Source organism: Carassius gibelio, chromosome B20 (assembly GCF_023724105.1).
Source record: "Carassius gibelio isolate Cgi1373 ecotype wild population from Czech Republic chromosome B20, carGib1.2-hapl.c, whole genome shotgun sequence".
Lineage (NCBI taxonomy): Eukaryota > Metazoa > Chordata > Actinopteri > Cypriniformes > Cyprinidae > Carassius > Carassius gibelio.
In genome coordinates, this window is record NC_068415.1 from 24,143,915 (window position 1) to 24,170,357 (window position 26,443).

The 26,443-nt window shown below is 39.4% G+C and overlaps 1 protein-coding gene and 1 pseudogene across 1 annotated transcript in view; both read right to left on the minus strand.

The window, feature by feature from the left end:
• LOC127983832 (uncharacterized) overlaps positions 1–26,443 on the minus strand; it is a 329,002-nt pseudogene that overhangs the window by 106,146 nt on the left and 196,413 nt on the right.
• tab2 (TGF-beta activated kinase 1 (MAP3K7) binding protein 2) overlaps positions 4,590–26,443 on the minus strand; it is a 39,144-nt gene continuing 17,290 nt past the window's right edge. The window contains 7 exon segments of the mRNA XM_052586171.1: positions 4,590–6,274; positions 7,373–7,471; positions 9,364–9,457; positions 9,745–9,905; positions 16,483–17,915; positions 17,917–18,035; positions 21,237–21,405. Coding sequence (XP_052442131.1) covers positions 6,138–6,274; positions 7,373–7,471; positions 9,364–9,457; positions 9,745–9,905; positions 16,483–17,915; positions 17,917–18,035; positions 21,237–21,338 — 2,145 coding nt within the window. The 5' untranslated portion in view covers positions 21,339–21,405 and the 3' untranslated portion in view covers positions 4,590–6,137.

Genomic DNA, 26,443 nt, shown 5'->3' on the forward strand with positions numbered 1-26,443 from the left:
GCGCCTAAACTCTGGAATAACCTACCTAACATTGTTCGGGAGGCAGACACACTCTTGCAGTTTAAATCTAGATTAAAGAGCCATCTCTTTAACCTGGCATACACATAACATACTAATATGCTTTTAATATCCAAATCCGTTAAAGGATTTTTAGGCTGCATTAATTAGGTAAACCGGAACCGGGAACACTTCCCATAACACCGTACTTTCTACATCATTAGAAGAATGGCATCTACGCTAATATTAGTCTGTTTCTCTCTTATTCCGAGGTCACCGTAGCCATCAGATCCAGTCTGTATCCAGATCAGAGGGTCACTGCAGTCACCCGGATCCAGTACGTATCCAGACCAGATGGTGGATCAGCACCTAGAAAGGACCTCTACATCCCTGAAAGACAGCGGAGACCAGGACAACTAAATAGCATACAGAACGTAATTCCACGTTTAAGCCCGATTTATGAATGTGAATATATAATATATGAACTGTCTGACCAAACAATTAAAATGCTAATTATGCAAGAAACCCTTGTGATTTGTTCATCTGAACAACTTAAATAGACTTAAATATTAAATATGATTATGCACACATTATAATAAAGCCAAATCAGTTTTTGTAACAAGTGAATACGCTCGTTGACTTCAGACATAAAACACATGACACTCTTTTTCACCACCTGCTGGCATATTTTGTGTAATACGAAGAAATGATCACTGAACGAATCAGTGAACGATTCTGAATGAATCATTTTGGTGAACGAACTGAAAATTAACAAATCTCTTGAAAGAATCATAATTTCCACCACTACCAAAGCTCCCTGATGGGCCAGGCAACATGAGGTTAAGTTCAAGGGGATTGCGTTGAGGATATATCCAGATCTGAGCAATGCCCTTGCTAAGAAGCGTGCCGCGTTTAACCCGGTAAAACAAGTGTTGTATAAGGAGGGCATTCGGTTTCGTCACCTGTCAACTGCACGGCATAAAAAGTCACGTTTAAAGAAGAGAGCTTCATCTTCAAGACTCCGGGCGACGCAAATGACTTTTATGAGACAGGTGCTTGCTCAGAAGGAAAAGTGATACATGCAGCAATATTTAAAGGTCAAGAACTTTTCATGTGTCTAACCTCTACATGATCATATATGGCCCATTGCTTCAAACCGAAGAATTTTTCATGTCAAATATATCTGAATTCTGGGAGTCCTTAAGGCCATTTCAGTTTTAGTTTGGCCTGCCTGCAGTTTGCAGGTAACTCGGACAGAATATATCTGAACTCATATGGAAATATGCATATGCATTTTTGTGACTCAAGGAATTTTTTTTTTCTTTTCTATTGCTATAGACTATATGGTTAAGTCACTACAGTAAGTATTCGTTGAACTGCAAAATGTTATTATTTAGTTATGCTTTCTAAGTTTATGGATAAATAAGTGAAGTATCAGAATCGGGAGACATCCACAGGAGAATGAAGTGTTAACAGAGTTAACTCGAGGAGTAAGTCAATACACTGGAAGCATTGTGTTAAAGGGATGCAGTCTTCTTATGTTGAAGAGGGGGGGGGGGGGGATTAGGTTTTGTAGTTTTTCTTTTGTTAATTGTTGGTTTGACATTTTTGTTGTGAGATTTTGCTTTACACACTTGGTACATATTGGGAGCTTTGGATTAGACTTTACAATTGCATGCAGCAAACGTAATTATGTTGAGAGGAAACAGTTTAATCTCTATGTAATTTCTAACTAAGAGATATGGTATTCTTAAAAATTATTTTTGGAATATATCGGGCTGTAACCACGTAATTAAATGTAAAAAAAAATTTCCCATATCTCAAACAAAACAAATCTGATATAGCTATGCTGCAAGAAACCCACCTCAGTGCTGAGGAATCTGAGAAATGTAAACGGGATTGGATTGGTCAGGTATACTCAAGCACATTTAATATGAGGAGTAGAGGTGTCGCTATTTTGATCAAGAAAGGCCTAAACTTACAGTCCATAAAACACATAATGACCAAGATGACAGATGGATAGCCTTAGACTCTATCCTGGAAGGACAGAAATATAATATAATGAATATCTACGCCCCTAATGTAGTGTCTCCAGATTTCTGAAATCTGCAATATTATTAGAAATATTGGCAATTATAACATAATACTAGGTGGTGATTTTAATCAAGTTAGAAATATAGACCTTGATGAGTCTAGTAACAAACCTGCCACTCCAATATTGCACTCATCAATAGACACTATGATGGTTGAATGTGGCTTGATAGATATATGGCGTACACTGCATCCCCTAGAGAAAGATTTCAGTCTTCTCCCATCCCCATCAGTCATGCTCAAGGATTGACTATCTTCTAATGTCAAAACAACTGGTTCAGTCTGCTTCATTTGGGAATACTGTTCTCTCAGAACAGGCTCCAGCAGACGTAGTCATTATGGCCACAAACAATAGGAAAAACACAAGGTGGCGCTTTTTAATTCATTATTGCAAAATGAGACCTCATGTTCCTTTATACTAACAGCCATGGATGAATATTGGTTATACAGTATTGTTCAAAATAATAGCAGTACAATGTGACTAACCAGAATAATCAAGGTTTTTAGTATATTTTTTATTGCTACGTGGCAAACAAGTTACCAGTAGGTTCAGTAGATTGTCAGAAAACAAACAAGACCCAGCATTCATGATATGCACGCTCTTAAGGCTGTGCAATTGGGCAATTAGTTGAAAGGGGTGTGTTCAAAAAAATAGCAGTGTCTACCTTTGACTGTACAAACTCAAAACTATTTTGTACAAACATTTTTTTTTTTCTGGGATTTAGCAATCCTGTGAATCACTAAACTAATATTTAGTTGTATGACCACAGTTTTTTAAAACTGCTTGACATCTGTGTGGCATGGAGTCAACCAACTTGTGGCACCTCTCAGCTGTTATTCCACTCCATGATTCTTTAACAACATTCCACAATTCATTCACATTTCTTGGTTTTGCTTCAGAAACAGCATTTTTGATATCACCCCACAAGTTCTCAATTGGATTAAGGTCTGGAGATTGGGCTGGCCACTCCATAACATTAATTTTGTTGGTTTGGAACCAAGACTTTGCCCGTTTACTGGTGTGTTTTGGGTCATTGTCTTGTTGAAACAACCATTTCAAGGGCATGTCCTCTTCAGCATAGGGCAACATGACCTCTTCAAGTATTTTAACATATGCAAACTGATCCATGATCCCTGGTATGCGATAAATAGGCCCAACACCATAGTAGGAGAAACATGCCCATATCATGATGCTTGCACCTCCATGCTTCACTGTCTTCACTGTGTACTGTGGCTTGAATTCAGAGTTTGGGGGTCGTCTCACAAACTGCCTGTGGCCCTTGGACCCAAAAAGAACAATTTTACTCTCATCAGTCCACAAAATGTTCCTCCATTTCTCTTTAGGCCAGTTGATGTGTTCTTTGGCAAATTGTAACCTCTTCTGCACATGCCTTTTTTTTAACAGAGGGACTTTGCGGGGGATTCTTGAAAATAGATTAGCTTCACACAGACGTCTTCTAACTGTCACAGTACTTACAGGTAACTCCAGACTGTCTTTGATCATCCTGGAGGTGATCATTGGCTGAGCCTTTGCCATTCTGGTTATTCTTCTATCCATTTTGATGGTTGTCTTTCGTTTTCTTCCACGTCTCTCTGGTTTTGCTCTCCATTTTAAGGCATTGGAGATCATTTTAGCTGAACAGCCTATCATTTTTTGCACCTCTTTATAGGTTTTCCCCTCTCTAATCAACTTTTTAATCAAAGTACGCTGTTCTTCTGAACAATGTCTTGAACGACCCATTTTCCTCAGCTTTCAAATGCATGTTCAACAAGTGTTGGCTTCATCCTTAAATAGGGGCCACCTGATTCACACCTGTTTCTTCACAAAATTGATGACCTCAGTGATTGAATGCCACACTGCTATTTTTTTGAACACACCCCTTTCAACTAATTCAACTAATTGCCCAATTGCACAGCCTTAAGAGCGTGCATATCATGAATGCTGGGTCTCATTTGTTTTCTGAGAATCTACTGAACCTACTGGTAACTTGTTTGCCACGTAGCAATAAAAAAATATACGAAAAACCTTGATTATTCTGGTTAGTCACATTGTACTGCTATTATTTTGAACAATACTGTATAATGAGGGCTCTGTTTCTGACCCTGGTAAAACATGGGATGCCTTTCTTGAGGGGCAGGCTTATTCAGCACTGTTTGCTACGCAAGCGTTTGAAAAGTGAAAAACTAGGATTGGAAGAAAAAATTAAGTCTCTGAAAAAACAAGACACCTGGGATGGCTTTACATCAGGAGAGACCAGAGCAGTGTCTCCCTGGACAACTTCTCTTCTGTTTCCACCAGGCGTGCAGCTGGGATTGGAAGATTTCTTAACGCTGAAATAAATGATTAGGATACAGCTTTGAGTTTTCTGAAATGTAAGCGTTTATCCGTGGTGTGGTGCATTACTATGGGATGTGCCATATTTTCCAGTTTAAATTCAACCTGAAGCCAGAAGAACAGCCCTTGTTAAAATCTAAAGAGAACGCCAGCAAAGGAGACAGTGTTTATTTCTTGTTTCATTTTTTATTTCATTTTTATTTTTTACAAATAACTTATCTATTACAAAGACCGTTTTCCCAACTAAGATCATTGATCTTCTCTCCCTTTTCTTTTAAAATCCATAAACAATTAACAGACAAATCTGATTATTTCTTTGGTTTTCTCAAATGTAAGCACAGAGAGTAATGTCTTTGGAGACAAAAATAGCCTCATCTCAGAAACAGAGAGCAGAGCAATAAACATTCTCCACAGCCAAGTTATTTTTAGCCTGGATACCAGAAACCAGCATTTGGAAATTGTGTATTTATTGGTTTTATAAATAACAATCTCATTCAGCTTTTCAATGCACAATTTATGCATTAGCACTCTAATAAGGATGGATGACAAAACATTTGTTATAGTTCAATCAACTAATAAAGTCACAAAACTGCAACTTTATTACAGTTTAATAATAAAGTTTAAATTCTGTAACATCTGTAAGTTAAGGCACTGTGCATATTGCCACATACCATGATCCGTAACAGAGAACCACATAAAGACCGAAGGCACATCGTGAGATATTTTGCTGCACTCGACTCCTGTGCTTTGGCAATTTACAACACCTGAACCATGAAAGCCAGTGGCGAGTACTCGGTGTGTCAAAGCCCTTGTGAACACAAACCCACCTTACTGCGAATAATGGGAAAAAGCTTCATGAAAGCATGGCAAAGAATCATTCCTTTCGTGGCACAAAGGTATCAGTTCCACTAATAGTAAACCTACATTCCAGTTGTCACATAGGAAAGAGTTTGTTATCGGAGGGCTTTGTGAATTTCCTGTGAACTGCTCTGAGGTCAAGTACCTTGTTAATAAAATCTAGATTTTATTTTAATTTCTCAGTTAAGTTTTGCTGCGTCTGCAGCTCGTACGCTGAATAGAGTGCTTGACAGAGCTTCTTTTTTATTCAAGGCTACACGGTTTTAGCATCCCTTTAGGTTCTCACAAAAGCTCCATACACATCTGAGAGAAACAAACGAAAACAACAGCATAGAAATAAATGAAGTCTATAAAGCTATACTTACAGGAAATACATGTGAATTCTTGAGAAAGAAATGCTTGTTCTTAAACTATGTACAGTAAAATCTGTGGCGGAGACTCCTCTGTAAACTGTACATCTAAAACATGCAGGGGTTTTTCTTTCTTCTTTTTTGCATTTCATTGATCAAACAAGAGAACTGTTAGTTGAGCAGATTCCTCCCATGATCCTTTGGGAACAGCATGGGCAAAGCAGTCACAATCAGTCCCCATGAAAAGAAGGCACACTGGCATCCAAACCCACACTGTAAACCGTGTGTGGATGTAATAAAAGTGTTAATATCACCGGCAACACCAAGCCTCTTCACGGATCAAGCGGGGGAAATTTCCCTTGATCTCCCACATGACACACACACACACACACACACACACTGTACAGACAGAAAGAGCTGTAAACATCATCCAGTCTTCAGTGGACATCACAAGACACACACACACACACACACACACACACACGGGCCGAGAGGACAGGCGTGGCTCAGAAATGCCGGGGGAATTCACACTCTTCACAGCGGATGAGAGCAGGGTGATTGAGGAAGGTGCAGGCGGTGCAGCTCCACTGAACACCATCGTCCTCCTCCGGCTCCGACACGAGCCTGGCGCTCCGGCTGCCCTCTGAAACACACACACACACAGAGGGATGGTCAGAGCGGAGCGGGGGGCAGACAGAGGGAACAGTGCAGAGACCCACCGGTGGGAGGGACAGGAGGGAGAGACGGGTCTCTCTTCAGCTTGGAGCTGACATTGATCCTGCGCCCTCTCCTGTCGAGATCCACACCTGACCAGCGCACAGATCCAACAGAAGAAGAAGAAGAGGAAAGAGCAAGAGACACATGCAGAGGTATTATTTAAATAACTAGGGCCCCATGAATTCAGTTGTATTTTCCCAAATTCCGTTTTTTTTGCACTTTACATTTTTTTGCACTCATTTTTAATGGGTAAATTAAATTTCATTAAATTATATTAGTCTAAGCAATGAAAATCATCAAACATACAATTTCATATCAATATATTAAAAATTTTACAAATACTACGTTTAGAGACCTATGAAATATGTTTTATTGTGTCTAATGTCTAATAATTTAAATGCATAAATACAACTTAATTTATTCAAACATATTTTTTAAATAGCCATCAGAAATTATTTTATGTATTAACATTTTTCTGATTATCAAATGAAGGCATAAACATTAATTTATCTTTGAACTAAAACTTTTTTTTTTTTTAAATGAAGTACTAGGAAATTAATAAAAAAAGGAAATATACAACTGTGTATATGATATGACACTAGATTTACTCAAATGAAATGGTAAAATGCTGATGAAGAGACTAGAGCAGTTTTAGAGATGGTTTATATATTTATCCTGATTTAGTGAGATGACAGATGCTGAAATCACCGCGAGCATCACGCAAGCTTCAGTATGTGTGTAGTACACAAAACCATTCGTTCATACTAGTCCATTTAACACTGTCATATAAGTGTCATCACATACTTCTGATTCATTTGTTTAAAGTTAGCATTTTTTTAGCCATTCAGCGTTAATCTGGTGACTGGATTCCACGATTACGTCCGTGTTTTCCACATCGCAGAAATCACAGGGCCCTAAATAACACTGTTTCATGAGAAAAGCAGAAGCTTTTAGGGACAGAAAATGAAATGGAAAAGAGGAAGCAAAAACTGTGCCAAGATCGCGTCAAAAGATTAAAACTAACCTGGTTTCGTAGGACCTTTGGGAGGTTTGGGAGGTACAGGACCCAAGAATCCAAGGTTGTCATAAAAATTGTGAATTGCAATGGGATTGAAGTCTGGTCCTAAAAGTCAGAAGAACAAGCGGTCAAACATTTGCAGAGAGCACAAGATGAGCTGCTAGCATTTTAACGTCACTAATGTGTGTGAAAGAAAGGGCACTTTATAACAGCGCTGTGACGGTCGGTGTGTGACGTCACACTCTATAACAATCACAGCACCACGTGTTGTATACAAGTGTAATAACAGCAAGAGTTGCATTTAGACATAAGTCTCTGATAATTCACCAATGACCTCAAACGCCAGACACAGTTTGCTTTAGATTGGCAGGTTTGAGCGCAGGAAAACACAGATGTGTCATGTGTCCTGCCGCGTCCAGTGGAGCGTCACTGATTGTGATGACCTCAACAGTATCTTGTCACGTCACGCCGGTACACAGGGTGTATTTAACTTTCTGATTTGGGCTAATGTATTTATTTAGTGTTTTGACGGCTGCGTACTCACTGACGTAAGAGCTCAAATAAACACACGTCTGTTAATAGATGATTAGCCTCTTTTATTATTATTAGTATTTGTGTTGTACATTAAGTCATTTAGCAGATGCTTTTATCCAAAGCGACTAACAAATGAGGAGTGCAAGCAATCAAAACTAACAAAAGAGCAATGATATATATAAGTGCTATAACAAGTCTCAGTTAGGTTAACGCATTTTAGTTTTAACACATTTTTAAAATTATATAAGTAATATTAATGGTCAAAATCTGCCACCGTCACAGCCCTACATCATAATTAATAACTGATAAATACTGCTGCGTGGAGTGTGTGCCAGCATTTCTTCACACAGCAGAGATCTGACACACACACACACACACACACACACACGTCTTCATTTGAATGAGTCAGTCACACAGTCTGAAACAGGCTGACACACCACAGCATCTCTGAATATGGTTGGGTCCAGTTTCTGAGACTTACATTCCTCTGATTACAGAACGGATCTGTGAGTAGTCTAACTATTTCACTTACTTTATTAATGCAACGGATTACATTTGATTACTGTTCTTAATTTCTAATGTTTTTAACTGTTAATCATTTTGAAACCTGTAAAGCAGGCAAGGGTTAATCTTACAGCAGTGATTACTCAACACTGATTCCTGTCAACACTTTCACAATCCTTCATCTCTTTAATTAAGATTTGATTTAAAGCACAGCCAGCAAAATCAGACTTCATCACCTCTTTTTACTTTGAGATCTTTCTGAGGTTTAATACTGATTTAAAATTATAAATTATCGTTTTATAGCTATGACACAGTCAAATATTTGCAAAGGAAACGGGAAAAACTGGAATCTAACAATGCCTTGGGAAAAATAATTATAATCATTTACAAAACCAGAAATAAAACGGTTATGGAATAAGTCTGTGTCCTATTCTGTCTTAAACTCCAGGAACACATTGTCTCATATCTCATATTATAAAGCAGGCAATGAACTTTATGAAAGTCCATTAAATCTGATCTGATAATATTCAGATGTAACCCTTTGTGATTGTTGAAAGTTTCTTAAGTAACTGTAAATGAATTGCATTTTATTCTCAATAACTGTAACAGATTAGTTAGTGATATTTGGTAGGGGGAAACACTACATTACTTTAACATATATAAAAACAACACACAAAAGATGAATTTATAGAACAGAAACCTTTAGTCTATAAACTCAAACATGTCTGCTGTTAAAGACACGAGAGGCGACGGCAGTCGAACTCAAACTACTCCGTCCTTCCAGTCATTCTGTCATCGATCAATTAAGCAGAATTTGCCGTCTGATTTAACTTTGGAAATAGTATGAACTATAATGCCACACACACTTTCCTTTCACATTTTTCCTGAACAGCAGCAAAGCAAACAGCTGGATGCTGGAAACAGCAGAGAAAGCAAGTGTACGCTCTCTATAGACTCACCTCGTGTCTGAAGGAGGTCAATCTCTTTGGTTAAACAATCAATATCGATCTGTAGAAGTCTGTTCTTACACCGCAACTGCTGCATCTCCTCAATCTACAAAATACATTCAGATAAACATGTCAAGTGTGTAAAAGTGAACTGTGCTGTTCTATATTTAACAGTGTTTGCTTTCTTTGCATCACGTCCAGATAAACTCCCTATATGTGATCAAGATTACTGACATCTAGAAAAAAAACTTACATAGATTCATTAAATAGATTATTACATACGGAGAGAGAGAGAAAATATCACAACCAATTCCTAAGGAATCATACTCAAACTGTTGTCAGAGCAGATATGCACAGATATAGAGGAAAGTTTTGCTAAAAGCATTAACGTACAGATGGTATCTGACAGACGGAGTTGGAGCGCTGCATTCGTCTCCGTGTGAGGTCATTCTCCATCTCGTTGACTTCCTCTTTCAGCTTCTCCAGCTTCCTCTTCTTCTGCTCTAACTCGTGCCACAGTCGCTCCATACGAGCTCTCTGATGCACCAGCAGAGCTGCAAACACACACGGACCACGTCAGATACATGTGGAGTGAAACTAATCACACAAAACACGTCTGGAGAACATCTGATCAACTAGAGACTACACACTGATAAAACAGCTTTCCCATTTTACAACCTCCATGATGTGAAGTATTTGCGAAAACAAGATATTTGACAGAAACACACCAACCATTAACAGCTTCAACAGTGTGTAATGATCTAGTGATGCCAGAACATATACAAGCACTGAGGGGTCTCTTTAAAGTAGCAGCAGGCCTCGGAGATGATCCGAGTGATTCCCAGGACTACTCGAGGGATGACGGACATGTGCAGCGCTGGACTCAGACTGCCTCCATCATTAGGTTATATTACACAGACATTAGAGACTTTATAACATTTGTTGTTTGTTGGTCATTGATAGTCTGAAAGTTAATACTGTGTATTTATATTTAGAGATTCTAGAGACATCGGTCAATGTTCAGGAGTCATATGATGCAGTTTTCCTTTCTCATTGTAGACTACAATGCTGGCTGTTCTGAGATTGTAAGTACGTTTACATGATTCAAACCTGACTATTGAGCAGTGTAGAGTAGAGCTTGTTTTAGGTAGTTTCTCGGATCACAAATGCAGACCTGGTTTATGTTTACGGGGCACAATGCAATGGAATCTGTAATAAGACATAAGTCATTATAATCAGTAATTATGTCTCTACCGGATGCTATAAATGCCTCGTTTGTAACAGGTTTTATTGGTTTGGTCAGTATGGTGAGGGGCGTAACGTTTCCATCACACACTTGAGGTATTCAGCCAATCACATCACACTGGATAGCTGTCCAATCAGAGCACACCTCGCTTTTCAGAACGATGAGCTGTGTGAAAATCGGCATGTTTCAGAAGGAGAAACAATAATGTGCAGTATGTGCAAAATAATGTGTTTTTTAACCTAAACCGCATAAAACACATTACACCAAATACACAACATAATCTTGTTTTAGCAGCATCATATGACCCACTTTTTTGTGCTGTGTAAATTAAAAAAACTTTTTTTATTTTTTATTTAGCTGGTCACTATTTCAACAGACCAATGTGAAATCTGGAAGATTTTTTTTAAACTAACAATAGCTTCTCTAATCTTTTTGTATTCTAATTGTTTTCTTTTTTATTACACAATTAACAATAGCAAAAGAGGCTTTGAACACTAGTCTGCGCTACTCTTTTTTTTTTTCATCTGTTCTCTTTTTATTATATAATAAAATATTATATAATTGCCACAAGTACTGTGAGAATTGTAATAGCATTTGCCTGTATCATTGCTCTTTCGTTAATTTTGACTGACAAATCAAAGCCGGATGCCTCCCCAGGCCTCGGAGTATTTGACTCTGAGTTTACCCATCTGAGGGTGGTTATATTACAGCCATTGTTATGGCAGGATGGGCTTCCCTGAATACAGCTGTCTGAGGCTAGCTGTGTTCTACTGCAGTTGTTGTGAGCCCTCTCCTGGAGCTAGCTGTCTGAGGATAGCTATGTGCTAGCGACTGCTCCCCTGCCTAGGGTTTCCAATAGCGGTCTCTTGAGCCCTTACCTAGACAGTGCTGTCTCCCCTGCTAGGGTTGTAAGTGGATAGCCCACTCTCTGTGGTCTGGGGGGTTCTGCAGGAATGTTTTGCTGGGTATCTAGGCTAGCTGTGTATGGTTATTCTGGTCTACAAGCATTCATACAACCTTTAGGGCATAGGTATCTGAGGATCGATTCATATTGTGCTCTATCATTTATTTGTGTTGGTGTAAAATACAAACCCAATTCCAAAAAAGTTGAGACACTGTACAAATGGTGAGTAAAAAAAGGAATGGAATAATTTACAAATATCATAAACTTCACAATAGAATATAGATAACATATCAAATGTTGAAAGTGAGACATTTTGAAATGTCACGCCAAATATTGGCTCATTTTGGATTTCAAGAGAGCTACACATTACAAAAAAGTTGGGACAGGTACACTCAAAAAAATGAATTTTTAGTTTTGTTCACTTTACCTGAACAATTCATGTTGAATTAATGCCATTTTGGCTATTTTTCATTTCAACATGATTGTGTCATGTTAAACTGACTTAAACCTGTCTCTCGTTGGTTTAACATAAAGTTTTCATTTTGAAAGAACATGTTTCAATCAAGTCCCTCAAAATAAGTTTTACACTTCCCATCATGCTTTGCACAGGACTGGATATGGGGAGAGAAAATGTTGAAATAAAGTGTTATTTTATGCAGTTTTTAATAAAATGTGATAATAAGGAGACTTTTTCATGTATAATGCTCTATTATGTGGGCATTTTAAAAGACTTTATATTGGTGTATTTTGTGCGAGTTACCATTGTGGTGAAGTGTGGAGCTTGTGGTTGGGTTGAGGACCTGGTTGAAAGAACGTCTATAATACTTAATTTTAAAAAAAGCAACTTTAATGAGAGTGCTAGTGTATGATGTACACATAGTAACATCCTTAAACTGCAAACAATTAACATCATGTGTAAAGAAAAGTTATATCTTACTTGCTAATGTTTTTATAACACTTTGGCTAAACTTGCATGGACAGTGGTTCTACATGATGTAAACATATTATCTCTACTCAGATATTTCATGTAGGATGAACTAAAGCAAACTGAGTAAACTCAACTAAAGGTAGACAAGTCCTTATAACTTGATTTATTCATGTCCAAATAACATGGTACAAACATGTGGAACCACTGTCCATGATAGAATCATGTTCAGCCAAAGAGTCATTTTTTTGAGTGTAGCAATAAGAGGCTGGAAAGGTTAAATGTACAGATAAGGAACAGCCGGAGGACCAATTAGCAACTAATTAGGTGACTTGGCAACATGATTGGGTTGATGATTGAGTGGCATTGTCTCTCGGACCCTTAGACAGCACTGCATCTGTCTCCTCAGTCCCCAGACGTTTGCAGACTGTTATTAAAAGAAGAGGAGATGCCACACAGTAGTAAACATGGCCTTGTCCCAACTTCCTTGAGATGTCTTGATGCCATGACATTTAAAATCAACTTATTGCTCCCTTAAAATTATAAATTTTCTCAGTTTAAACACTTGACATGTCATCTATGTTGTATTCTGAATATAATTATGAAATTTGAAACTTTCCACATCACTGCATTCTGTTTTTATTCACAGTTTGTACAGTGTCCCAACTTTGTACATTGTTTACGGCAATGTTTTAATTACTAGAACGACGGCAGTCTTGCACACATTACACAGGGACGCAGGCAGACGTCTGAATAACAGCATGCACACGCTCACGTCACGATGTTGTGCGTGTGGTCACGAACACTTAATGTTTGCATGTGTTTTTAAGCTCTGAACAACTAAAACAACTGATGTTAGGCTGTTTAAACACAAACAGAGCTATGTGTGTGTGCTGTCTCTGTTTCTGTGTGAGAGGAGTGTGTAAACCGTGCATCAGCTGCTGATAGAGCTCAAGAACATTTCTGCTGCTTTAATGGCTTTGAACGATTGCATAAACTCTTATATGCATCCAAATGCAAGTATCCTCATAATCACCGTTATTTAGGTCTTAAGGGAATGTAAACCGTTGTGAGAGAAAGCACATATATATAAGTGTATTAGATCCAGACTTCAGTCTTAAAGGGGAAGCTGTCCAATATTCATCGGTCTCTCACTGCTCTTGACTAAATCACTCTTGTAACTAAAATAAGAAAATATTCTAGTTTGATAGTGACATTGGTGACAGGGTTTATGAAAATGCTATGGTATCAAATCTTAAGATCATAAAAAACTTATTAAAAGAAAAAATAACTATATCAAGATATATATCGTTATCGAAAAATATACAGAGTGAAAAAAATTCTACATATGTCTGTTATCTTTCATATGACTATGACCATATATTTTCTATATGTGTCTTGTATGCAACGCTTTTTTTTTTTTATAACAAGAAAAATTTTGACAAATGATAAGCAGTGTAGCATTATTAAACATACAAAGTGCAAGTCTGCCTATTATAGAATCAGACTCAACTGTAGATCACAGTCGGAAGTTATTAACAGCACTTGATGGATTCTTCTAATCATTATAGATTTGTTTGTGTTTCTGGTGTAGAACCAAACTTTATCTAAATTCAATACTGTATCAATATACAGCAGATGACGTCAAATCCATGAGAGATACATAGAGGAAAAAAGCATTGTTGGTCGGTGCTACCTAGCTTTAATGTCTAGCAACCTAAAAACAGAAAGACCACAAAAGGTAAATATCTTAAAATGTAAAAATATCCTACAAAAAAAACAAAAAAAAACAAAAAAAATCACCAAATATTGTGTTAATGGATTCGTTTACTTCCAGAATGAAAATTTCCCAATAGTTTACTCACCCCCGAGTTATCCATGATGTTCATGTCTTTCTTTCTTCAGTCACAACATTTTTTTTTTAGGAAAACATTCCTGTATTTGTATCCATTTAGCGGACTTCAGTGGTGGTCAATGGGTTAAAGCACCAAATTGCAGCTTCAAAAAATTGCTAATTTTATTGTGATGCGCATTATAAGAAATCACCTTGGAAAAGTCACATACAGTTGTTTCTCTCTCTATGTACTCTGGATCAAAACGGTAGGATAGGGTGAAAAACTGATCTCCTCCAGCTTAAAGGGTGTTTGACTTTCTTTGCATGTTCGCTTTGAAAACAGTGGGTCAGTGCTTCCGATGCATGACCTTTCCAACGTGATTACCAAATGCATGAGGACCAGCTAGTGCAAGTTAGTGTTGCACGGTGCACCGATACTTCAAAAGTATCGCGATTCTCTGAAATTAAAAACTAAATTTATTAGTATCGATACTTCAAAGAATGACTGCGTTCCAGATTTGTAAGAGACTTATTTCATGAATAATGATGGTGTGTGCAACGCACGCTTCCAGTGCCTCCCTGTGGACGTCTGTGTGTTTTATCCTCATGCACGCAGCAAAAAAACACTACAGCGAGATGCTGCATTAGTGACTTTACTAAACTGATTTGGCTATACTAAAATGTGTGCATAATCGCATTAAATAGTTTAAATAAGTTGTTCAGATGAACAGAGCACGAGTTTTCATATATAATATTCACATTAATCTGGGATTAAACGTGGAGTTATGTTCTGTGTGCTAAATATGAAAACGAGCGTATCTGCACAGCTCCTATAACTGCGCTTTGTATCTGCTGATTGCGGATCGAGATTTACATGCTTGGCTCACTGACCCCGTCTACTCATTCATTTCGTTCATAAACCAGATGTATCAGTTCAATTCATTCACAAATGAGAAGATCTCTCGACCTCGTTCAGTGAAGGGCGGATTCGTTCACTACATTCAACAAATCACATGCTCCGTCACATCTTGAGTAACTCTTTGACAGGACGAAACAGCTCACAGAGCTGTTCACGAGCTGTGCATGCGCTGCTGTGGAGGGAGGAGCTTCAGTGAATGAGAAATATTTGGAATATATATTTCCATATTTTATAATATACTTTATTTGCGGGCTGGGGCGGGCCAAATAAAACCCCGACCCGCGCATCACTAGGCTGCATGTGGGCGCACGAGTGATACTGTGGCCGCTGGTCAACGACTGTAGATAAAGATGATGCTCATTAAAGCGCACTGGCTGAGTTTTCTCCTCTGAAAGAGAAGGTTGCACAACTGACAGAACAAGGTACAATATCTGAGATATTGCTGCTAAATTTTATGTTTTTTTTTTTGTTTGTTTGTTTTACTTGAATGCCATTGCTTAAATTGATATTTATCTTTTGACATTTAATCTTCTGAGTTCAGAAACATTGTTTAATATAATCGCTGTTCATATTTTTATTCAAAGTTCAGAATCAAGATAAATTTATTACTCTTTTGTTTCTTATGATAACGGAGATAATGCTGCTAAATTTATTCTTTCTTTACCTTGAATGTCATTGCTCTATTTTATTTTTTGTATTTTGATATTTCATATTTTGTTTAAATGTTTAATATATCTGCTGTTCATATGTTCATGTATTAGTGTGTTATATGATTAGAATGTGGTCCCGGTTTTAAAATAAAGCACAGCAATGATATTTGAGAATGCATTTTCCCTTTTCAGGAAAAGTATTGAAAAAGTATCGAAAATCGCAATTCTTGACTAGGTATCGGTATCAAAACAATAATTTTGGTATCGTGACAACACTAGTGCTAGATGAGCATTTGTGGTTAAAAAGCAATTTTTATTCTTTTAGAAAATGAGTTATTGTTTGACTAGATAAGACCCTTACTCCTCAGCTGGGATCGCTTAGAGCCCTTTGAAGCTGCAGATTTGGACCTTCAACACGTTGGCCACCATTGAAGTCCACTATATTTAGAAAAATCCTGGAATGTTTTCCTCAACTTCTTCACGACTGAAGACAGACAGACACAACCATCTCTGATGACATGGGGGCGAGTGAATTATCAGGACATTTTGATTCTGGAGTGAACTACTTCTTTAAATCCAAACAGAAGGCATTGAAAAACACAATTAACAAAACACCAGAGCTGGAGAAAGTGCTTGCCCTCATGCGAACGTACCTTGTGTGTATGCGGCATCATCCGCACCCATGCTGAGTCTGCGTGGCTCCGAGCTTTTGTCCCGTTGAGATGAGAGCGGGTCAGACTGGTACAGCGGATCCTGCTCCGTGTAATGGTGATCGCCCGGCAGACTGAGCATGTTTGTCGGCTCGAACGTGGGCGATACCACCCCAGGAGACACAGCCGGAGGTTTATTGGGGGAGACAGTGATTTTAAAGGTGTATTTGGTGTTGGGCTGTGTCACCACCACACGAGGAGACGTGGCTGTGCCTCCTGCTCCCACAGAGGGACGGGATTTGGGCGGGTGGTGGTGTATATACGCAGGGCCCATGCTCACCTGACTCCCTAAAGCCCGCAGACCGGCAGAGCCCTGCAGCGTGGGATTGGCTGAGATATAGAGCGTTGGCGGGTTCCTCGCCCCTCCATCGTCAGCCGACGCGTTCGCAGAGATGTAGAACTTAGGCTGCGAGCGAGGGGTGTTGGGAACGAGGGCACAGTCGTCCGCAGCGGGCGGGGATGGGGAGATGTACACCGTGGGCTGGCTGCGACTCAGCCCAGCGCCGCCGATCGAGATGGGAGTGGAGGAACCCGTGGATGCAGCCAGCGAAGACGACGCAGGACAGGATGAAGATGTGGAGCTACAGGCGGCTCGTGGTGCAGAGCCGGAGCGCAGGAGCGTCGCCTTCGACCCTCCGGACACCCTCTGTGGAGACTCCAGCTTGATCTCAATCTGATTCTTCCGCGGCCCGGTCGAGATGTTCTGGATGTTGTACTGGCTAAAGGAGGACGAGCTGGAGGACGGTGAGGGCGAGGAGGTGGCGGCCTGCAAGGCGACGGCCGAGGGGATGGAGGGCGCCTGGGTGTTGGTGGGCGAGCTGATGGGCATGTAGACGTGTGAGGTCTGGTGCTGGCCGGCGCTCCAGGAGCTCTGGGAGGCTGCGGGGTGGCTGATCTGGTAGATCTGCTGAGCAGGCTGTGAGGTGGGGCTGTACTGAGCCCGGCCCTGCACCTGTCGCGTGGAGCCCGGCTGGGTCACGTACGGCCGGATGTAGATGGAGTTTGGGCTGTTCAGGCCCGACTGAGGCCCTCCGTGGATGTGCAGGGAGGTCGGCGTGTTACGGCCAGTGTTGGGCGCAAGTGTCACTGTGATCGGGTTGAACCGTGGAGTGGGAGGTGGTCCGTGACCTTTGCCCCCGACCTGGTAAAGGCCCAGGTGCTGAGGAGGCTGTGGCTTGCGAGTGGACTCCATGGTGGTGAAGGTGCCAAGGCTTGTGGGTGTGTGTGTCGGCAGGGATGTTGTTTCGGGCTGGTAGAGCTCGGAGAGAGGGGACGGCACGGTCAAAGGCCCATCACTCGCGCTGGGGGTGACAGTCCTGCTGCCATTCATCCTCACTACATCTCGCTGCACTGCATCATGGGCATTCTGAGAGACAGAGGTTGAGCTGGGTCATGTGATTGCGAAGATCTGTCAAACTCTGGCTGCCTTCGCTATACAAGAAACTAGGACTCACCTTGGTCAGGTACTCACAACACGCAGCTAAATTGCTCTTATTCTGGGGAGAGAAGAGAGAGACAAGTCTGTCAGCTTCAGATCGAGTGGATACTGTATATGTGTCACTTTTGCATACAGTTAGTTTCATATGTATTTGGACCAGTAGTTGACACAGTAGGACTAGTCCACAATATCCACTGACCGCACCTCAGACCCAGCGCTAAATCTAGCAACTTTCAGATGCTTTTAGTGGCTTTTTTCCCATGGAATATATATATATATACACACTGACAAACCTAGTGACTTTTGGATAAACCTTAAAGGGTTAGTTCGCCCAAAAATGAAAATTATGTCATTAATAACTCACCCTCATGTCGTTCCAAACCTGTGAGACCTCCGTTCATCTTCTGAACACAGTTTAAGATATTTTAGATTTAGTCCGAGAGCTCTCAGTCCCTCCACTGAAGCTGTGTGTACGGTCTACCGTCCATGTCCAGAAAGGTGAGAAAAACATCTTCAAAGTAGTCCATGTGACATCAGAGGGTCCGTTAGAATATTGTGAAGCATCGAAAATACATTTTGGTCCAAAAATAGCAAAAACTACAACTTTATTCAACATTGTCTTCTCTTCCGTGTCTGTTGTGAGATAGAGTTAAAATCAAAGCAGTCTGGATTTCCGGTTCATGAACGAATCATTCAGTTCACCAAATCGAGCTGAATCGTTTTAAACGGTTCGCGTCTCTAATACGCATTAATCCACAAATGACTTAAGCTGTTAACTGTGTCTGACACTCCCTCTGAGTTCAAACAAACCAATATCCCGGAGTAATTCATTTACTCAAACAGTACACTGACTGAACTGCTGTGAAGATGAACACCGAGCCGAGCCAGATAACGAACAAAACATTGACTCGTTTTCGAGTCAAGAACCATTTCTGTTGGACGTGTCCGATTCATGAACCGAGGAGCTGATGATAGTGCGCACGTGTGATTCAGCGTGAAGCAGACCGATACACAGAGCGTCTGAACTGAACTGATTCTTTTGGTGATTGATTCTGAACTGATTCTGTGCTAGGGTTATGAGCGAGGGTAAACCGAAGGCTTGAATCAAGGGAAATCATCGCCAATGACGTCATTACGTCGAGCGCAAAAGAACCGGTGAACCGTTTTCTTCAAACGGTTTATTGAACCGAACTGTCTGAAAGAACTACTGGTGATCCGAACACCGATGCAACCGGTTCTTCACTCAAGAACGAGTCAGTATGTTGTTTGTTACCTGGCTCGGCTCTGTGTTCATCTTCAGTTCTCTCTTCACAGCAGTTCAGTCAGATACTGTTTGAGTAAATGAATTACTCCGGGATATTGGTTTGTTTGAACTCAGAGGGAGTGTCAGACACATTAAAAAAAGATTTGATTTGGTGAACTGAATGATTCGTTCATGAACCGGAAATCCAGACTGCATTGTTTTGAACTCTCTCACAACAGACACGGAAGAGAAGACAATGTTGAATAAAGTTGTAGTTTTTGCTATTTTTGGACCAAAATGTATTTTCGATGCTTCACAATATTCTAACTGACCCTCTGATGTCACATGGACTACTTTGATGAGGTTTTTCTTACCTTTCTGGACATGGACAGTAGACCGTACACACAGCTTCAATGGAGGGACTGAGAGCTCTCGGACTAAACCTAAAATATCTTAAACTGTGTTCAGAAGATAAACAGAGGTCTTACATGTTTGGAACAACATAAGGGGTTAGTTATTAATGACATAATTTTCATTTTTGGGCGAACTAACCCTTTAACTATGATTCAGTTGGAAGATGTTCTGACTCATTCTGAATGAATCTCTTCCCAAATCGTCTTTTGCTAACATTTTCGTCTCGTTTTTATTGGTTAACGAAAATGTCAGTACATTTACATCATAGTTTTTGGCATTCAAAAAGAATTTTAGTTTGTTATTGTCTTGTTGATGTCTGTGAAATTTTTTTGTTTGACTAAGATTATTTGTCTACAAAATATACACTGATTTGGACACAGGCACATTTTTTATTTATTTTTTTTATTTTAGCTGCTGACCAAAACATATTCAAGTTACAGTTATATAATGAATAGCAGTGTTTCCACTGGCGAGCTGAAACCGGGCGTGTAGTGCGTGCCAGGGCCAGTCGCGTTTCCTCTGTCAATTCCGGGGCTTGATCGTGCCTCGTCGGGGCTTCCTCGGGGCCAACGGCCAGGGTTTTTTGGTCACCATACAAGGCAAAAATATTTATAAGCGATGTAAAAGACTAGTAGTAAACTTGGTAAATGCAACTGCTTGAATAAATCAGACGTCAGCTTCTTATTCTCCATCACAATCATATAGTAACATATTTTTATCCATCTTAAGTCTCATCTCGAGAGTTTAGCTCCACGTAACCTATGTCAGATAAATATAATAATGTTTTTGTTCGGGAGCTTTTATAAAAATAAAGAAATTATCATTATTTCTAAATGTGACTTATAATGGCTATTGTGACTACAAATATACAGAAATAGACTCTGAATAGACTGAATAAGAAGGCTATTTTCATAATGCTTTAGCGTAAAAAAAATAAAAATGCATTTATTGTGTAACTAATTCTCAATCCTGATAAAATAATTCACTATGATCAATGTAACACTTATTATAGTAAGACATCGAAGCTTTTGGATCTAAATATGCGAACAATCTGTTATCGTGTTAGTTTTGTGATCGTGCTAGTTCCAGTGACTTACTGCTTGGTTTTCTGATAACTTCTCTTTGTTGGTGAAATGAAGGGGTGGCGTGACGTTGTTCCTGAGAGGGGTGTAAAGGCCGTTTTAGTGAAGCGCAGCGGTGTTTCAGGCTCAACTGTGGAAACAGCACTGTTCTGGCCTCGGTGCTACTGGCCTGAGACTATAAGCCTCGCACGGCCCGTTTAAAGCCCTGGCTCCCATTGACCTGGCAGTGGAACACTGGCTAATATGGGCTTAAAGGGCACACTCAGAGCTTTAATTTGGGGTAGTCACACCAAAATTGGAAGTTAAACCCCTTAAATTAAAACTTAAAGTCTGTACTTCAATTTCATCTTGGTTTCTTCATTTTAATTATATTCTGGTCAAACAGAGCCGAAATTATGAAAATTGTGTCAGTGTCCAAATATATATGACCCTGACTGTATGTGTCACTTTTGATATAGATTACTGGTATCAAACTCCCAAGGCTCATAACAGATTCCCTGGTGCAGCATGTGTTCCTCACCTGCAGGACACACTCGGACACCACGTCCTCGGGAACCTCTGGAAACTTGTGCCGCAGGTGGTGCAGAACCTGATTGTCAATCTGTTGGTTTCCCTGTGCCATTCGTCTACTGCCAAAACAGAACGGACTTGACCACAGCACTGGCTCACATTGACTATCTTAGCATCTTCTGCAATCAAGAGAGAAGAGGAGAAAAAGAGAGAAAAGAAAACCACATTAGTGAGTCGTGAATCAATCACTCTAGGAAAGGCTTGCTTAGTTGGGGTCATCTACAGCGATATCATTGACTTGATTGCAAATAAATGCACAGACACTATTTAACTGAACAGAGATGACATCACTGAATTCAATGATGAACCGTCTTTAACTATCATTCTGCATTATTGACACACTTTTCCAAATTAATGTTGTTCAGTTGCTTTGACGCAATGTATTTTGTTTAAAGCGCTATATAAATAAAGGTGTTACAATCTAATTATTAAATTTAAACTACACAAACACATTCACAAAAGTTTAAAAATGATACACAGTTCATTACTCAGACACGGTTTGGCGGGGCAAGTGTGACAGCAGACGATATCTCTGCTGATTCTAGGGAAGAGTTTTTAGCAGCTGCTAAAATATAATTCCACGCTTGAAGCAAACCAAAAGAGCAATAGCAGCCAAGTCCCATGACAATGTAGAGACATGAGAGGTTTGTGTCAAAAGTACCGGCCGCGATACCATTAGATTCTCAAATTTTAAAAACTCCCATTTCCCGCTAAGATGTGAGCGCTGTTGAGCAGATTCTTAATGCAGCGCTGACTGGTCATAATGAAGCGACTATCATTGAAGCCAATCACACATAACTTTTAATCTGTTAGTTGATGATTTTTACATCATAGTTATGTCTGTGTAAAGTTATTCAATACAGATTGATGTTAAATGTATTTGTAAACATTTCAGAAACATAATATTAATGCAAAATACTTTCCCTTAGTATTTCCCATGACCTAGGTTTGGTTGAGAAGTTATTTAATTCTTTACATATGCCTAATTAAACAATAATAATGTCAACTACTGTGACTATGAACAAAGAACTCACTATTCATACACAGCACATCCATGTATTAAAATCACTCTCACACACCCCCTCGCTCTCTCTCACACACACACTCTCACACACACACTCACACACACACACACACTCACAGCTCCACCACTCTCCATCCTCCACAGCACCTCGGTCTCCTTAAAAACTCTTAAATTATATCAAGGAAATAAAATGTTTTAAATACATTCAATGGAATAAGAAATGTCTTAATTATAATTTCAAGAGGTCTTACAGTTGGGAAAGAGTCATGATACGGCTGAATTAAACTTCCAAACGCGGCGTGATGTCTTTGAATGTTTCTGAAGGGAACCGACTGTCCTCAGAAACGGGTCGTTGGCAGTTTTATTTAATTTGGCCTATAATTCCTGATAAAGCAGTGTTTATGAGCGGCGAGCTGTTGCCATGATATTTCAGCGCTCAGAGCGCCACCTCGTGGCAGAGAATGAATTCACATTTCCAACAAGCCTTGTTTACAGCCAGGAATACCCAGAAGATACCAGGAATCAGCGGAAAATGTTTACTGTTGACACTTTATAGTTATTTTACATTTAAATATATTTAAAAGCAGTTTACAACAGTTGTTTTCACTTTATAACGTTTGACACAATTGCTCGCTTTATAATAGCATTGCTGTGGGTTGTTTTCTTTACATTTATTTGTATTTTAATGTTTGAGGTACTCAAAGTTATTATTAAAAGGTTAAAACTGAAGTTGTTTTATATTTTCAACCTTTATTTCTCATATAACTGAAGACCGTGACAAAACCTTTATCAATAAATCGCAGCATGGAAATCTGATAGTCACATGCCTAGACAGTAATAAATGAATATTAATAATCCACCACTGATCAACACAGTCATAGCAGCTCCGTTTAGGCCTGTTTTGTTTGTTTATGTCCAGCTTATTTATGCTGCCAGAATCACAAGATAGTAATTCAGCTGTAACTAGTACATCAGGCCTAAAAGCAGTAATGTTCCTTAAAGTCAGCATGAAACAGAAGTAGTGATTGTCTTTTTTTCTCTTCTGTGACATCTATCTGAGTGAAACAGCATCTGAAATGAGAGGACAGGACTTAGTTTCGTCCTTCGGGTGTTGATAGGATCGTTGGGAGAGACTGGATCAGGTCAGAACATGGTCAGGGATGTCCTGAGAGTAATGCTGAGGTAATCTCCTGATGTGGATTGAATGTTTGAGTGTTGGTCAATGCACTGATCTGTGTGAAGTGTTTATCTTCACGTCAGAAGACACCAGGAGGAGAGGTTAACGCTTCGGAGGAAAGATTACAACAGCACATCAAATAAAATTATCAAGTACACAAATAAATTACTATTTATAAAAAACACTACAGTATTCCATTAAAATAAAAAAATTCAACTTAGATTTCAAGGAGACATTAAAATGCAGCTGTTGTCTTCTCTTGTTCAGCGTAAGCAGGAGCGGGATTCGATTCGGTTTCAGCGGTTTTCCTGCGTTATACATTTATTGGTGGCCACCAAAACAATCTTTTGTCCTGCCAAAGCGTTTCTGATCAGTTAATATGAGTGCTGCACGAGAGAGAGAGAGAGAGAGAGAGCACCGTCACTCTCTCAGGTTACCAAACGATCAGAAGACAGGACCCTTGTTTAATTTGATTCATTTCTCCTGAATTATAGCTGGGTGTGGGTCGTGCCCAAAAAACATGTCACCTTATCCTCTCTGACAAGCGTTCCTCACATGCAGCTGACGCAAACCACACTTTCAGTTAACAAATAAAAATACTGTGCAGTGATGAAGAAAAAACATCTTATCTTACAAAGCTATGAAGAACAAAAACCTAAAATTCACAGCTTTTTAGCAAAGAGGGCAAGAAAGGATGAGAGCGAGAGAAGAGGCTGAAAACTGAATAATTCTCAGACACCGTCTGGAAGAAAATGGGGCCAATCAAAAAATTAATAAAAACAGGGAGCAACTAAGTGTAATACATGACCAGTTCCTTCTTTTCTAACTACTTTGGTAAGGGTGTTCCTGCATGTAAAGTAGCTGTAAGCACATTGTTTTATTATCTATCCTGTATGGAGCCAAAAGAGTATCAATAAAGATAATGCACACACAAAATTTAAAAAGCACAGAAGCACAGTGCGTATGATCATTCCCTGTTTAAAAAAAGGCATTTGTGTGTCAAGCCAAGTCAGAGGAGTCTCAAAATCCACACACAAATGCAGTGAAGTTCACAGACCGCAAGCAGTTTGTAAATCAATATATATATGTGTGTGTTCAACAGATATACATTTGTGAATCTTGTCCTGTGCATTTGTGAATATTGAGTGCATTTGTAAATGTTGTTTGCATTTCTGAATGGTGTGTGTATTTCTGGATTTTGTGTGCATTTGTGAATCTTCTGTGCTTTTTAAATTTTGTGTGTGCATTTGTGAATTTTGTGCGCATTTGTGTATCCTGTGAGTGTATTTATGAATCCTGTGTGTGCATATGTGAATGTAGTGTGTGCATTTATCTTTATTGAGACTCTTTTGGCTCCATACTGCAGTGACTGTTCTTTATTTAACGAGTAAACAGGATCTGTATGTAATCTTGCAGTCAGTGCTGGGATCACGAGGAGGGGGAAACTGTACTGTATTAGTAGCAGCTACTGAAATGTTTCTCCACAAGACGACAGCACGCCGCTGCTGATGTTCCTGATTGTGTTCTTATCTCTAGCTTCACATGCGGGATGTTTTCATCACCTTCACAAGCAGAACTGCTGTTGATGATTATATCTGAGTGAGCAGAACAGCACACTGAATAAACTCATCACTTCATCAGAAAACACAGTGTATCAGCTCCTCTTCACACACTGTGTCTGAGTCAGGAGATAAATGCAATGCAAGCTGAGCTTTCGTTTGTCCAGTGTTGGGTTTCTGTCCACCTCTGGTTTCCTGTCTGAATAAAAACTTTTATGGATTTAAACTTGTCTGATAATATCAATAGTTTATTAAAACATTGTGTTAGTGAGTGTCAGTTTGTCTGCACTTGTCTGTCGTGTTATTGTATTTCTTTAATAAAGGTGTATTAGTAATATTTTGCTCGATGCGCCCTCTTGTGGCCACAGTAGAGAAGCCAAACACTTTTTCCCTCCTAACTGAAATCATGTCTTATTAATTTGAACACTAACAATAGTAAATTAATCTGAATGTAGTTTTTCAGCCATTTGGACAGCAGCAGTGCTCAAGGACTGATCAGTAATTAACAGATAATGTCCAAACGTGCAGAAGGAGCCCGGAGCTGACCGTATGCTCTTCATCACTGGAGGCCTGTTACACACACTGCAGACGTTCACATCAATCCTGCTGCTCGCTCAACATAAAAACATGATGCATTCATTCAAATTCAATCCAAGATAACATCCTCACTTTAACCAACACTTCATATACAACTAACAGTCTCAGTTGACCCTTGTGCACACAGGTAGGCCTATTGAGACAAATTTCAAGATCCAATGTTGAGACACAAGCTTGCCATTCAATTAGATTCCGATTTGATTATTTTGGATAAATATCAAGTAGGCTACAGTACATGGCAAATACTCAAGATAAAAAATAAGAAAGCTCTCATCTAATACTGAGAAAAATACATTTTGCCCTGTATTAATAGAAGACTGAAGGTGACAATTAACTGGTTTATATGCTAACACTTAGAATACACTCAATAAAGTTGCTTGTGTATTTGTAATGAGTTTATGGTCCCCGAATGTTTATCTTCCTGAGGTGAATGTGAGGTTACGTGACATTGTTTGCCAGCTCTTAGACTGATGTCCTTCCGTTGCTGAAACACTGAGCGATTACATGAGACAGGACACGGATTTCAGCAAGTTCTACTCTCTCTTTTACCTTCAGACATTCATTTGGGTTTATTTCAAGCTGAAACGGTTATTAAAGTGGAGGAGATGATCAGCTTCAGCGAACTGTCACTCCACATTAAACATCAACTAAACAGCATTTATTGTTTGACTATTGTAACATAACACATGGAACTTAAATCTGAGACATCGCTTCATATCAAAAGCTTATTGTGATCTACTGGATGGGAGGAGATGTTTCCTTGCTCTGCCAAAACAAAGGTACAGAAGAAGAGGCACTAG